General features: G+C 33.3%; 1 protein-coding gene across 1 annotated transcript in view; it reads right to left on the bottom strand.

The window, feature by feature from the left end:
* LOC106882964 (uncharacterized) overlaps positions 1 to 4,307 on the bottom strand; it is a 125,642-nt gene extending 121,335 nt beyond the window's left edge. Inside the window, exons 1-3 of the mRNA XM_089350073.1 lie at positions 4,223 to 4,307; positions 2,820 to 2,864; positions 718 to 777 (exon numbers count right to left, since the gene is read on the bottom strand). Of these exons, the coding sequence (XP_089206199.1) occupies positions 718 to 777; positions 2,820 to 2,864; positions 4,223 to 4,307 (190 nt within the window). The remainder of the gene's footprint in view (positions 1 to 717; positions 778 to 2,819; positions 2,865 to 4,222) is intronic.
* Between the last annotated feature and the right edge of the window lie 12,980 nt (positions 4,308 to 17,287).

Genomic DNA, 17,287 nt, shown 5'->3' with positions numbered 1-17,287 from the left:
TTGCTCAATTAAATGGAGTTGCTTAAAACGTTCGTACTACATTACCTCTGGATATCCTTGCTGCTTATTTTGATCTCATATATATATACATACACACACACACACACACACACACACACACACACACACACACACACACACACACACACACACACACACACACACACACACACATATATATATATATATATATAGTATGTAATGTCTGTGTGTGTATGCATACACACACACACACATATATATGAATGGCTGTTTTCATGTACACTTATATAATAAAATAAAATAATCAACATTAAGTGAAGGATTACGAAATAGCTTTCGGTTGATTATTAAACATATTCTTGCGAGGAATATGATAACAAAAACTTTGAAGCTTTTGTTTAGTTGCTTTCGTTAGACGCCATTCAGAGCAATTTATGCAAGCTATCCAACTCGCAAACCTTTTCTCTGCTAAGATCAAATCAAATGACGCACACCTCCAAAGAGAAGATGAGGAGAGAATGCGATTACCGACAGATCAGGTTTATATATTTTGCCCCGAGTAAACGGAATAAAACGACGACGAATGTATGCCGTAAATATGTGAAAGAAATGCTGCAAATAATTTTTTTTCTGATGCTCAAACGGCTCTGTCAGTTTGAGAGGCTTTTCTAGCTATAGAATACAATATATTAGTTTAGCAGGAAATGCAATATATCGAGATTTAACCATCATTACCTTCAGCTGAGTCATCATCACCATAATCATGCATGTCCTTATAAATATTTTCGGAAGATTCTGAAAAAAAATGTAAAGTTGTGTTTGGCTGTATGTTGAACTGTAGAGTCACTTATGTCTAAATTTATTCAGACATCAAGGGATGATGTCTGTTTCTTTTAACCTTTTTACCATGTGAATGGCTTTTCCCTTTTTATCTTTTACTTGTATCAGTCATCTGACTGCTTTCATTCTGGAGCACCGCCTTGAACGGTTTAAGTAGAGCAAATCGACCCCTGGACTTATTTTTTAAAAAACCTAGTCCTTACTCTATCGTTTGATTATAGCCAAACTGCTAAGTTTCAGGGACATAAACTTCCCAACACTAGTGGTTAAGAAGCGGTGGGATACAAATACGGACACAAAGGCATACACAAATAGATATATACATATATGACAGACTTCTTTCAGTTTCCATCTTCCAAATCCACTCGCAAGGCCTTGGTCGACCCGAAGTTAAAGTGCTACGTAGTGGGACTGAATCCGGAACCACGTCGTTGTGAAGGAAACGTGTGACACTGAAAACTTTGTTGACTTATGAAATAGACAATGGGCATTATTTTGAGATTTTAAAAACTGCAAACTTTCTTTTGACTTCTTGATGTTATTGTAAGCGACTGTGATAAAACGGCTTGGATACTATAGTGTGGTCTGATGAATCACTGTCTAAGCTGAATGGAACAGTAAGCCAACATAATTGTGCTTCCTGGTTACCGCAAAATTCTTGCATGCATGTGGACAAAGCAGTCAATTTACCGGGGTCAATGTCTGGTGTAAATAAATCAGCCAAAAAAAAAAAAAAGCTGTGGAAAAGGTACAAAATCACGTGGTGCTTCCAGAAAGACCACAGCGCTATAGCTGAAGCGCACAAAAGAAATAAAAGAAATATACGTGTATATCTTTTAAATTTGTTTACGGGAAACGTTTTGAATATGTAAAAAAAAGCTCCCATTTCATTATGCCGGGTACATAAACAAATAAACAAACCAGTCAATATTTAGGATGTTATACACTATACCATTGTACCACCAGAAATAATTAAAAGGTCATCCTAATAAAGTATCATTTATCAATTCAGACAATAAACTCCAACAGCTGATGGCTGTAGTGGCTGTACCTGCTGATCTGTTTGCTCCAGACTTCAATGGAGATAGTCATGCCTTAAATGATATCGAACAAAGGAATGTACTACTCATCTTTTACATCTGCAGACTGAATGTCAAAATAAATCCATTACCACCACCTACACCTCCATCTCCATATAACTACAATTCTTTCCTCCCTTTCCATCACTTTCTCCTCTTCTCCACCAAATACACACAGAAATACTCACATACCTCAGTCAACCTTCTCATTGGTCAAAAGTGATAAACAATCCTCAGCAATTACGTACTCCCGAAATAGTGGGCTATTCACTCTACCAATCTCCGACTCTGCTTAGATTTATTGGTGCAGTAAACAGGCATCCATACCCTTCACGATTAAATCTGCGGAGGAGGCTACTGTGTGTCCTCGGCTAAAGTGGACTGGTGGTTCATTGCTACTCGAATGCAAGCTGGGATTCGGTGAATTCTAAACTCGTCAAACGAGCAAGTGGTTCCTATGTTAAAACGAAGGCAACGCCTTAAGTGCATTCAAACACCACTGGCGATTCATCCCAGAGCATCATTATGTTGTACCTTAGAACTAAAATCCTAGGTTAATCTTTGACGGCAGCAAAAGAATCGGATAATTTGGTAACTACTAGAATGCCAGCCGAGAGAACTCAGAGCAAGTTAACTGGGCAACACGTTCTTTGCTTAGATTAAACTTTGTGAGGGACACTCCAGGAGAGAGGGAGGAGAAAATGACAACCCCCAACAGGTTGGATTTACTTATTTCGCTCCGAGCAAACGTGAAAAGGACTATGAATATATAACAAAAATATCTGGAAAGTATACCACATATAAACTTTCCGGTGCTCTATCAATTCTGTCGGGTCGCGAACTTTTTCTGATTATATAATACAATACATTAGATGCCAGTATATCAGGAAAAAGATGTTGAGATGTAACAATAATTACCATCAGATAAGTCATCATAACTATTATAACCAGTTTCGTGTGATTCTGAAAAAAAAAAAAATATATATGATGACTGCAAACTCATTTATGGCTCAGTCACTCTCTGCTTCTCTCACACACACGCTCTCCCACTCTCTCTTTCTCTCGTCCACATGCACACACACACACACACACACACACATACACACACACACACACACACACACACACACACACACACACACACACACACACAATAAATAAGTATACGAAGAGGTACAAAAATGAAAATATTTATTACACCAATTGTCATCCATACAGCTAAGATTGTTTCGAAGCATTTATCATATGAAAATTATTTTAATGTATAATAGATGTTAAATAATACGTTACTTTACATGCCTGTGTTAATATGAACAGTGTAAATTATGTGATTCTGTTGCATAATTTATAAATTAATACATGTAAAAAGAGCTGCTCATCACGTCAAAGAATATCATAATTGCTTTCATCGACACAATGCATATTTATACATGCAAGGAATCATTACGCGTAATACTGATATATGGAAGACAAAAGAGTAATAAAATATAGAAGAGAAGAAGGAGATTTAACAAGATATTAAAAAGTAAATTGCGGATTACGATGGTGAAATAAAAGGTATATATTAGTAAGATATATGTAGGACATTATAAAGTTATCGTTAATAACCTAGAAGAAAATGGTAAAGAAAGTCAAAACGAAGCTAGAGGTAGGTTTGTAGATATTTCGTTCCGACTCGACTTGGATTTATTATTGCAGTGAACAGGTCGGCCATAAGTTTCACTATTAAATCTGCAGAGAAGGCTACTATGTGTCCTTGCCTAAAGCGAACCCGTGGTTCACTGCCACTGTGATGTAAGCTGGGACTCGTTGAATTCTAGATTCGTCAAACGAGCAAGTGATTCCGATATTAAAACGATGGAAACGCCCTAAGTACACTCAAACATCATTGACGATGCATCCCAGAGCATCATTATGATGTACATTAGAACTAAAATCCTGGGTAAATCTTTGACGGCGGCAAAAGAGTCAGATAACCTGGTGACTACTAGAATGCCAGTCGAGAGCACCCAGAGCAAGTTAACTGGGCAACGCGACTTGTAAATCCTTTCTTTGGTAAGATTAAACTGTGTGAAAGACACACCAGGAGAGAGGAGAGAGGAGAGAATGACAACCCCAACAGGTCGGATATACTTATTTTGCTCCGAGCAAAGGTGAAAAGGGCGATGAATGTACAACGTAAATATCTGGAAAATATACCGCAAATAAAGTTTCCGGTGCACTAACGATTCTGTCAAGTTGCGAACCTTTCCTGGGTATATAATACAATACATTATATGTAAGTATAGCAGGAAAAAAAGTTGAGACTAAATAATAATTACCATCAGATGAGTCATCATGATTATTATAACCAGTTTCGTGTGATTCTGAAAAAAATAAAAATATATCTGATAACTGCAGACTCATTTATGGCTCAGTCTCACTCACTCACTCACTCACTCACTCACTCACTCACTCTCTCTGTCTCATACACATGCCCACACACATGTATACATACATACATACATACATATATACATATATACAAATATATACGTATACATATATATATATATATGCGTATGTATATATATATATATATATATATATATATATATATATATATATATATATATATATGTATATATATATATATATATATATATATATATATATATATATATATATATATATATACATGTTAGGTCGTCAAGTATGAAATTTGTAGAAAACAAAAATGTTTGCTAATGTTTTATAAATACAAGGAATAGTTTTATTTATCTAAGTATGCACCCGCATTGTCAATACACATTTGCCATTTCAGCAGCAGCTTGTCCAGCCCGGCATTGCAAAAGCTAGAGTCAATAAAACCTAGAGTCAATACAATCTTGGAAGGCCTGTTTTACAACATCGTCAGAATTATATTTGTTTCCTATCAAAAAGTAATCCAAATTCTCGGAGAAGTGGTAGTCAGCGAGGGAAAGATCAGGTGATTATGGTGGATGATGGAGAACTTCCAACTCCAACTCCTGTAGTTTCGTCAACGTAATTTTTGCGATGTGTGGCCTGGCGTTGTCTTGCAATAAAATAAGAGTGGATCTGTTGACTAATCTAGACTGTTATTTTGCAAGTTGCTGCATCATTTGGTCCAGTTGGCTGTGATTGATGAGTCAGTTTAATGAAATTATACTGGATCACACCTGCGCCAGGCCAGCAAACACACACCATCAGCTTCGTTTGATGAATTTTGGTTTTTGGACTGTGTTTTGGTGGCACTTCTTTGTCCAACCATTGTGCTGAACGTTTACGATTGTTGTATTGGATCCATCTCTCATCACATATTACAATTCGATTTTAAAATGATTCATTTTTGTGACGAGAAGGCAGCATAATCCAGGCTTCTAAACGTTGCTGTTTCTGATTTTCATCGAGTTCACTTATCCAAATTTTTCACTTTACCGATTTGAACTAGGTGAATCAATATTGTTTGCTTGCTAACACCAAACAACAACGATAATTCACGGGCACTCTGAGATGAATCTGACCCAACGATGGCTTTCAGTTCCACCTTTGTTTCTGGTCGACCGCGTTGCTCATTTGTGAGGTCAAAGTCACCAGAACGAAATTTTGCAAACCAATTTGATACTGTCTGCTGTGTAATAACTTAAGAATGAAATATTCCATTAATACTCCGAGCTATCTGTGATGCTGTATTTTCAAAAAAGAACTCATATTTCAAAACTACGAATTTCCGATTTATTCATCTCTAAACAAGAAAAGAAAAAACGATTTATAAATGCTTTATAAGGCGTAAAATGAATTAGAATAAAGAAATAGATGCCTCAGCTTTCTAACAAAAAATAAAGTTTGTCAAAATATAATAATGGAGCAAAATGAAAAGTTGTCAAACTTTTACCATATATCTTACTACATTTTCATGCTTGACAACCTAATATATATATATATATATATATATGTATATATACACACACATATATATATATGTATACATATATATACATATATATACATATATATATATATATATATATACATATATATACATATATATATACATATATATATACATATATATACCTATATATATATACACATACATACATTCATGCATACATACATACACACACACACACACACACACACACACACACACACACAAACACACATATATATATACATATATATATATATATATTAGGTCAAGTATGAAATTTGTAGTAAGGAATATGGTCAACTTTGAGAGCTTCTCATTTTGCTCCATTATTATATTTTGATAATCGTTAAATTTTGTTAGAAGGCTAACATATCCATTTCTTTATTCTAACACATTTTGCGCTTTCTAAATATAAAGACAAGAGGTACAAAATAAAAATATTTATTACAACAATCGTCATCCATACAGCTACGTTCGTTTTGAAGCCTTTATCATATGAAAACTATTTTAACGTATAATAAATAATACTTTATTTTACATGCCTGTATTAATATGTATAGTATAAATTATATAATTCAATTGCACAATTTATAAATTAATACAGGTAAAAGGAATTGTTCATCAGGTCAAACAATATAGTTATTTTCAATGACACAATGCATATATATATATATATATATATATATATATATATATATATATATAAACGCAAATGGTCAGCATGCGTAATACTGATATATGGAAGACAATAAGTATAGGAGAGAGATTTAGGATGATATTAAAAAGTAAGCAGTGGATTACGATGGTGGAACAAAAGATACATATAGTAAGATATATGTGGAATATTATATAGTTATCGTTAATAACCTAGCAGTAAAAATGGAAGATAAAGTAAAAACGAAGCTAGAGGTAGGTTCGTAGATATTTTGTTTACGGAATACACCTTCCCCTCGACTTACGACTATCTACACTTACGACTACAAAATAAATAAATAAATAATCGACTTTCGGACGTTGGGCAGCTGCGCGTTACAATTACTATGACAGCATCTGGCAACACAGGCCTCCCTCAGAATCAGCATCCACTGCTCGCTACTGTCTCACCCAGGCACTAACAAGCATCAGTTGCGTTTAAATGAAAATTGTGTTGAAAAATATAAGTGTAGAAAACCAATCTTCTCAACTGCTACAAATTTTGTACATGAAATAAGGACCCATGATTTAATAGGAAGGATTATTGATGGAATGTCCCAATGAAAACCTCAATAAAATGTAAACATAATAGACCTGATATAGGGATTTGGAATAGAGAGCAGAAACTACGTAGAGTTATGGAAATCAACTGCCCAGCAGATGTTAACAGCAGATGTTCAGGTAAAACGAAAATACCTACGCTGAATTATTGAGAAATCTACAACTACTCTACCCAGATTACAAGTTCAGATTTATATCTGTAATTATTGATGCATTGAGATAGGTAACATATTGCCTAAGTCCCAATCTTGAAAATTAGGCTTCTCAAAACGAGTAAGAAGAAAGATGATTCGAAGATTAAATGTTCAAGCCATCACTGGAAGTGTAAAAATCTGTAGAATTTTCCAGAAGTTTATCGGTTAAGTATATACATGCATGTGTAGACATGTAACTATACGTAAGAAAATACCTACGTAAAACAACACATACAAATCTGAACATGCACTAACTCAAAATACTGCACATATACATATATACATGGAAAAATACCCTGTTGATGTTGAAATTTCAATGAAGGTGTCTTGGATCTAGGTTAGAAAGCGGCTCTTTCTGTATTGGCAAAAAATCTTGAATTAAAACTGGTTAATGACATACACATATACATACATACATACATACATGCATACATACGTACATATGAATGTATGTGTGTGTATGGGTTTGTGTGTGTGTATGTGTGTGTGTTTGTATGTGTGTGTGTGTGTTTGTGTGTGTATGTGTGTGCGTGTAGTACTTTACCTATTTTTTCTTTTTAGCCACATTATGTTGAAAATCAGAAGTAACTCCAACTTCATAAATCACTGATCTATTAATGCACGCCTAGTTGACTGGGCAACTTTCTGGGTCTCTACAGTTACAAATTTGGTGTAGGTGCCTGATGTGATCTGTCTGTGACAATCTATCTATCTATCTATCTATCTATCTATCTATCTATCTATCTATCTATCTATCTATGAGGCTTTTGTTGTCTAGTGGGCTATTCACTCTGCCAATCTCCGACTCTACTTGGATTTATTAGTGCAGTAAAAAAGGCGGGCAATAAGTTTTCACCATTAAATCATCAGGGAAGCTACTATACGTGCTTGGCTAAAGTGGACCGGTGGTTCACTGCTACTCGGATTCAAGGTAGGCTTCGGTCAATTCTAGATACGCTAGGCGAGCAATTGTTTCCGATGTTAAAACGATGGAAACACCTTAATTGCACTCAGACATCACTGGCAATTCATCCCAGAGCATCATTATGATGTACTTTAGAATTAAAATCCTGGGCAAATCTTTGACGGTGGCAAAAGAATCAGATAACCTGGTGACTACTAGAATGCCAACCGAGAGCACCCAGAGTAAGTTAACTGGGCAACGCGACTTGTAAATCCTTTCTTTGGTAAGATTAAACTGTAAGGTCGTTCTTTGCTTAGATTAAACTTTGCGAGGGACACTCCAGGAGAGAGGGAGGAGAGAATGACAACCCCAGCAGGTCGGATTTACTTATTTCGCTCCGTATTTTAGTGTATAATAAATAATTAATAACACATTATTTTACATACCTATATTAATATGTATTGTATAGACTATATAATTCTGTTTCATAATTTATAAATTAACACAGGTAAAAGACTTGCTCATCAGGTAAAAAAATATCATAGTTACTTTCATCGACACAATTCACATGTAACGACTATAAGTGTATTGAAATAGTTATTATAGAAGATTAACCAATGTTGAGACTAGATATTTTACACATATTTAGATATATCTAATATCTATCTTTGGTGAAAATTTCAAGTGAATGGAATAAATATTTCGTAAGTTATGAGGAAATAAACAATCTTCCAAATATCAGCGGCCAAACGTTAAGGGTCACTTAGGAAAAAATGAACTACTACCCGAGCTATTTGTTGTTTAGAAGACTGATAGTAGGTTAACAGTAACTCTTTATGGTCATACATCATTGGAACGTTCAACTTTCAACATGGCGTCTTGTGAGAGACGACCGGTGTCCTGTGAGAAAAAACAAACGATTGTTTGCCTTCAACATTTTGGGCAAGTCAAATTCTGTGATAGCAACTACTGTAGGAAGGTCTAGAAGTGTCGTCCAACGAATTGTAGCTCGTTTTAAGTCGTCAGGATCGACAGATGCTAAACCCAGAACCGGTAGACCTCATAAAACTTCACCAAGACAAGATCGTATTATCGTTACAATGTCACTGAAGGATAGGTTTAAGAGTGCTGCTGAGATAACCCGCGAGTTTAGCTCCACTTCTGATGTCAACATATCGCGCAAAACAGTTTCTTGGAGGTTACGAGGTACTGGATTGCTTGCTCGGGCACCGGCAAATAAACATCTGATCTCCAAGAAAAATCAAATAGTCCGTCTTCATTTCGATCACGAACATGTGATTGGGACAGAAGAACACTGGTCGCAGATTCATTTTAGCGATGAATCGAAGTTTAATGTGATTGGTTCCGATGGCGATATGTACGTCCGACGAAGAAGTGGCGAAAGATTATCTCGTGAATGTGTGAAGAGGACAACGAAATATAGAGGAGGCAATGTAATGGTATGGGAAGTGATCTCTGCTGCTGGTCCTGGTTCACTTATTCGCCTACAAGGGACTGTCAATGCTAAAATTTACAAACATATTCTTAGACAGCATGCCTCTCCACATCTCAGATTCTCGTCAGTTCAGCTTCCTATCCTCGAGAAGGAAAACGCACCCTGTCACACTGCGAAGAGAGTCAAAGATTTATTGAGTGATGAAGAGGTTGATCTCATGGACTGGCCACCTCAAAGTCCCGATCTGAACCCTATAGAAAACATTTCGAAAATTATTGGAGATGGGGCGCGAAGGAGGAATCCAAAGAACCAAAATGATCACCGGGAATTATTGAAAAACGAACGGAACAATATTACTCCATCATTTTGTAAGAAATTAATTCAATACTGTGGTAACAGATGTCAGAGGTCATTTATAGTATAGAGATGTTCACAGAATATTAATAGTAAGGGTTTCTTTTTTGTTCTTCTTCCACTTTTCATTGTTTTTCTAAGTGACGCTCAATTTTTGGCCGTTGCAGTTTGGAATATTATTTGTTTATTTCCTCATAACTTACGAAATATTTATCCCATTCACTTGAAATTTGCACGAAATATAGTCATTAGATATATCTCAATAGGTGTAAAATATCTAGTCTCTAACTTTTGTTAATCTTCTATAATAAACATTTCAATACACTTATTCTTACTGATCTCATATTATGGCCGCTACTATATATGTAAACGCAGAGTCAGTATGCAAAATATATGGAAGGCAATAAGCAACTAAATATAGAAGATAGGAGGGAGATTTAGCAAGATATTAAAAAGTAGACAGTGGATTATGATGGTGGAAGAAAAGGTATATATAGTAAGATATATATATGGAATATATATCTATCGTTGATAACCTAGAAGTAAAAATAGTAGAGAAAGTAAAAACGAAACTAGAGGTAGGTTTGTAGATATTTTGTTTACGGAATACACCTTCTCCTCGACTTACGACCATCCGCACTTACGGTTACAAAAATAAATAAATAAATAATCGACTTTCGGACGTTGGGAAGCTGCGCGTTACAATAACTATGGCAGCATCTGGCAACGCAGGTCTCCCCCAGACTCAGGTATCCACTGCCTGCCACTGCCTCTCACTCAGTCATTACCAAGCATCAGTTGTGTTTGAATGAAAATATTGTTGAAAAATATAAATATGGCATATGACTAGATCGAATTACGACGTATCAGTTGGAACAGAACTAGTTCGTAAGTCGAGGAGAAGGTGTAAAGGGACTAATATGAACAAGACGACAAATGAATTGAAAATAAAAAGAAATAAAAAGTAAAAAAATTAGGATTAAATGAAGGAAGACAGGGCATGGACAATATTAGTTAGTATAAGGCAGAAACGTTAGCATGCCGGGAGGAATGCTTAGCAATATTTCGTTTGTTTTTACGCTCTGATTTCAAATTCCACCAAGGTCGACTTTGCCTTTCTTTCATCCTTTCGGGATCGATAAATTAAGTAAGAGTTGCGTACTTGTGTCGATCTAATCGACTGGCCCCATCCCCCAAATTTTCGGGCCTTGTTCCAAGAGTAGAAAAGAACATTAGTTAGCATTGTAAATGGAAGGCATTAAAATATATGATAAACTAAGCAATTAAACAACACTCTCCACCTACTTTCTTTATATTTTGTATACCCCTAATGAAATAATCATAATCAATTGGATTTGAACTGTATCTGGCTATATATGACATTACTTTCTTGGTTTGGTTTACTGTGTGATTTGTAGCCTGATCCATTAAAAGAGCTTTCTATATGAGTACCACCAGATTAGTTACGTCCATATTTGTCCATTATATGTATGTATATTAATATATATATATATATATATATATATGTGTGTGTGTGCGTGTGTGTGTGTGTGTGTGTGTGTGTGTGTGTGTGTGTGTGTGTGTATGTGTGTAAATAAGCATTTACTTTTATGTCTGTATATAACTATACATACATATATAACCATGAACAGGCGGCGTAAATAATGTTTTCGTATGCGCTAATGTTTCTGCTAGTAGTTCGGGAGCCTTATGTAATACACTACGTTAGATGCCAGTATAGCAGGAAAAAAGTCAAGATTTAGGAATAATTGCCTCCAGCTGATTTATCATAATCATTTTAAGCATTGTGTCCGTTCTCCTGACTATGTTCTGAAAAAATGTAAAATATATATTGCCAAATGATGACTGTAGACTTATTTATGGCAGAATAATGCTAATAATGTAGCCTGAACAGGATAAACTACCCCTATTTCGCAGAAAAATGTGTAGGTAGATAGCTGTGGACTCGAACTCACATCCCCGAGATTACGCGTCACGATGCTTTGACCGATTAAGCTAAACTACCCCACTACAAATTCCACTGCAAATTTAAGATGTATAGCAATCTCGCTTTATGAGACGCTCTCATATGTTAAATTCAAATTACGGCAAACGTAAATAAACAAACGAAGTTTGCCTTTAGAAGCCATATATATATATATATATATATATATATATATATACACACTAGTAGGTACATAAATGCAAAACAAGGTGGTAAAAATAGAACTCGAATACCAAAAGTAGAGTAGCATGCATTTTAATTAAAGCAGCACAAACATCACAAAACTGTTACACAGACTTTCACGTTTTCGTTCGTCGGGCAGTTGTGACCAAGACTGGAATAAAATTGAGATGCTACGTGTAATATATGATTTGATATAATCTAGTTTCACGCATAAGCATTTGAATTTGATTGGGTAACTCTTGTTAAAAACATAAACGGTGTTGTATTCGCTAAAGGTTGGGCGGTTTGGGTGTGTATAAATGGAATAGTAAAATATAAATATATTATATATGTATATAAATATAAATATATGTAAGTAAATAAATATTTCCTTATATGTATGTATATAAATATACATATATTACAATGAACAAACGGGGTAAATAAGGTTTTCCGGTGCGCTAATGCTTTTGCTATTTTGCAAGCCTTATATAACACATTACATTAGATGCCAGTAGAGCAGGGAAAAAGTCGAGATTTAAGAATCATTACCTTCAGATGAACTACCAAAATCATTATGAGGAGAGCGCCCATTTTCATGACTACGCTCTGAAAAAAAAATGAAAAATATATTTCTAGCTATATCATGACTGTAGACTCATTTACTGCTCAAACACACACACATACGTACACGTATATATATATATATATATATATATATATATATATATATATATATATAAAATTTGAAGAAAAGCAAAAAAAATTCAATAGGTTATAGCAGTACGTACGTTTCGTACAAACTTCGTTTATTCATGTAGTGAGAACACTACATAAAATGTGCAATGAAAATGTACTCCTCAGCTGCAGAATGGAATTTCATTTTAGAAAGTCATTTTGTAGATGTGTGCAAAAAACAAGAGTAAGAGAAGAAAAAAATACCATCTTGACTGGACTGTTGAACAGCAGCCCAGTCAAGATGGTATTTTGTCTTCTCTTACTCTTGTTTTTTGCACACATCTACAAATGACTTTCTAAAATGAAATTCCATTATGCAGCTGAGGAGTACATTTACATTGCACATTTTATGTAGTGTTCTCACTACATGAATAAATGAAGTTTGTACGAAACGTACGTACTGCTATAACCTGTTGAAATTTTGTTGCTTTTCTTCAAATTTTATTCACCAAATTTCTTGATTTTGTTTTTGGTTTTTACCCTACCAAATTCTGGTGCCTCAAACATTTTAAGTACCACATTTAATCTTTTGATTAAATTTATATATATATATATATATATATATATATATATATATATATATATATATATATATATATATATATATATATATATATATATATTTATTTATTTATTTATTTATATATATTTGATTTCTCTTAGTTGACTATTAACTCCGACAAAATAAATTGGTTAATAGATACCAGGGTAGCAAATATCACAAAATGACTGTGGTGTAACTCCTGTTTACGAGGTAGAAACTCCCTCTTAGTTTGGGGTATTTGAATAAATATAAAATTTAATAAATGGAGTACTACGCATATGTTAAATGAATTCTTTTATTTCCGGCATATGTTTCAAAGATTACAAATAGTTCCTTCCAAAGGAATAAGTGATTTTGTTAAAGATGTAATCTTCTCTTCAGGGAAATACATAAGAGCCGACTTAACCGGAAGACATTTTAACCGAATATGATAACTGTGGGTAGAGAAGATTGCTACATAACTTATTTGAAAAAAACTGTTGGAAGTTGCTACGCTACGAGACAAGGAGGGAAGAAAGGAAGGAAAAGAAGAAGAGTAGAATTTAGAATGGGAAGTCAATAAAATGTTTTGAAACCCGATTAAAAATGGGAGAAGAGTGTTTTATCTATAATGGGACCGCAAAGGGGAATTAATCTTGTATTTATACATGTAGTGTTGGCATAAATGCATATAAATATATATATATATATATATACATATATATATACACACATGCCATACACATATACACATACATACATACATACATAGACATACATGCATGTTTACGCACATACACACGATAGACGTATGGTAATAAAGATTAAGGCAATGTTATATATATAGGAAAATAATGCTTGTATGAACTAGTAAGATATTAAGTGTATGTCAATATATAAAGGTGATGGATGCTCTATTAATCTAAAGAGAGAGATTGTGTTGTTAAATGAAATGGAAATCAGAGGGGGGAAAATAATGGATTAATGGAGTAAAAATTACTTGTTTAAACTAAGTTAATATCATTACCAATGATTACTTCGATATTCACGCTCTATATTTGTTGATGCAAGGGTTTACCAAAAAAAAAAAACAAAAAAAAAATTAATAAATAAAGTGAAGGGATCTATTTTGTGTGGAGTATTTTATACGTAATAAAGCAGGGAGAAGAAAATATTTCTATGTTTTGAATTCATCTTACGATAAACGTAAACAAACGAACTAAGATTGCTTTCAGAATCTTAGATATGTCTAAGAAAGTTAAAGAAGACATTTAAAATTCTCAGACGCAGAATAATGCCAATAACATAGCCTAAACAGGATAAATTACTCCTATCTTTGCTGAAGAAAGAAAAGGCAACAAGTAAAGGAAATGGATGTAAGAAGGAGCAATGAAATCAAAAGTATAAAGTTATGTGAGCACAACGTATTGAACATAGTTGGAAGTAATGTTTATGTTACGTTAAATTGAAAGTAATGTTTAAGTTCATGTTTTTTAGACGTGCTGGGTGTCTTAATTTGGGTTCAAAAGATAGAAAGTATTCAGATAACATATAAAGGTATAATTAACTTGTATCGCTTGAAGTATGTGAATAACTAATAGATAAATAGGTAAGTTGTCTCAATTATATAAATTTGTTGGGGTTATTTATATGAAGAAAATACATGAGCTTGCCAATGTTTACATCTGTATGCTTTTTCAATAAACGTATTTACCAGTTTATTCTACTAGAATAAAAAAACAACAGAACATTTCCGTATAACATAACGGGCAAAATTTCTTACCTTTATCGTATGGTATAGATGAGGAAAGAATTAGCCAGTCTAAGTTAAATTGTATGTTGTTATCTTTAAGTCCCCAAATTAATTTGCTAAGACACGTGGTGTTGCGTTCATTTCTATCCCTAAAATGTCTATTTCTATCCCTAAAATGTCTTACAGTTAAGTCGGCTCTTATGTATTTCCCTGAAGAGAAGATTACATCTTTATCAACATCGCTTATTCCTTTGGAAGCAACCATTTGTAATCTTCGAAACATATGTCGGAAATAAAAGAATTCATTTAACATATGCGCATTACTCCATTTATATATATATATATATATATATATATATATATATATATATATATATATATATATATATATATATATATATATATATATATATATATATATATATATATATATATATATATATATATATATATACATATATATATATGCATATATTTATATAAATACGCAAAAGAGTAAGCACATCAATGCAAAACGAATTGGTTAAAAATAGTACACGAATGCCAAATTAGAGTATCGTGCATTTTTATTAAAGCAGAACATACATCACAACACTGTTACTTAGAGTTTCACGTTTCCCTTCATCGCGCTGTTGTGATCACGACTAGAATAAAATTGAGATGGGACATGTAAGATATCATTTGATATAATCTAGTTTCACGCATAAGCATTTGAATTTCATTGGGTAACTCATGTTAAAAGCATAAACGGTATTGTATTCATTAACGGTTGGGCAGTTTGGATGTATATAAATTGAACAGTAAAATATTGATATATTTTATATAATACCAAAAACACTTTGCGTGGAAAGGGGGTGATGTATGTCCAAAAGGGGTTAATTAATAATTAATTATTTATAGGGGCGTAAACTTGTTTTTATTGTTTTAAAAACTATGGTCTGAAGCAGATCCTAAGTTGAAAGATTCAATAACGTGTCTATGGTGCATAAGCGTTTATATTTTGAAAATAAGTTACCCAGTTAAATTCACAGGCTTATTCGTGAAATTGGATTATATCAAACCATATATTACATGTAGCATCTCAATTTCATTCCACTCTTGATCAAAACTGTGTGACGAACGGACAGGTGGAACTCTGAGTAACGGTTTTGTGTTGTTTGTGCAGCTCTAATAATAAATACATATATTTACACACACACATATGCAAATTGAGGGAATGGAGCAGGTAAAATCTGCGCTACATGTGTTTCCTAGCTTGCAGAACCTCGGGAAATAACAATTACTCAAAGAGGAGTACTCCACTAGCTACACATCAAACCAAAGTTACCTTTGTTAAATAAAGGTTACACTGTCGTCAATGAAAATGGACGCAATCAGAATTTTGGATAATTGTTTATTATTTTATGGTCAGGTCGCTCTTGAGAGCTACTGGTAACAGGTAACCCAGTACATCCTGTTTCATGGTCGCGTCGTCGTGACTAAGTTGGCAACCCATTTACGAGATATAAATTGAAAGTAAAAAGAAATAAAAGTAAACAATTAGGATCAAATACAGGAAGACAGTGCAAGAACAATATGGAAGACATTGAAGTATATGTTAAACTAATAAAATAAGCAATACCTCCACTCTTTCGTTATATCTTATATAAAGCTAATGAAATAATCCTCATCAATTGGATTTATTGTATTTCAACTATATTTCTTTTCTTTTGGCTTACTGTGTGGATTGTAGCCTGATCCATTTAAAGTTAAGCTACATACATATATTGCCCATTTAATTTATAATAAAAATATATGTATGTATATTAGTATATATATATATATATATATATATATATATATATATATATATATATATATATATATATATATATATATATATATATATATATATATATATATATATATATATATATATATATATATATATACATATATATATATATATATATATATATATATATATTTATTTATTTATTTATTTATGTATATCGATATACATATATGTAATTAAATAAATATTTACTTATACGTATGTATATAAATATACATATATTACAATGAACAAACGGCGTAAATAAGGTTTTCCGATGCGCTAATGCCTCTGCT

The sequence above is a fragment of the Octopus bimaculoides genome, chromosome 4, assembly GCF_046866305.1.
Source record: "Octopus bimaculoides isolate indiv1 chromosome 4, ASM4686630v1, whole genome shotgun sequence".
Taxonomy (NCBI): Eukaryota; Metazoa; Mollusca; class Cephalopoda; order Octopoda; family Octopodidae; genus Octopus; species Octopus bimaculoides.
Note: the sequence above shows the minus strand (reverse complement) of the source record. Positions and strands in the feature narration are given on the sequence as shown.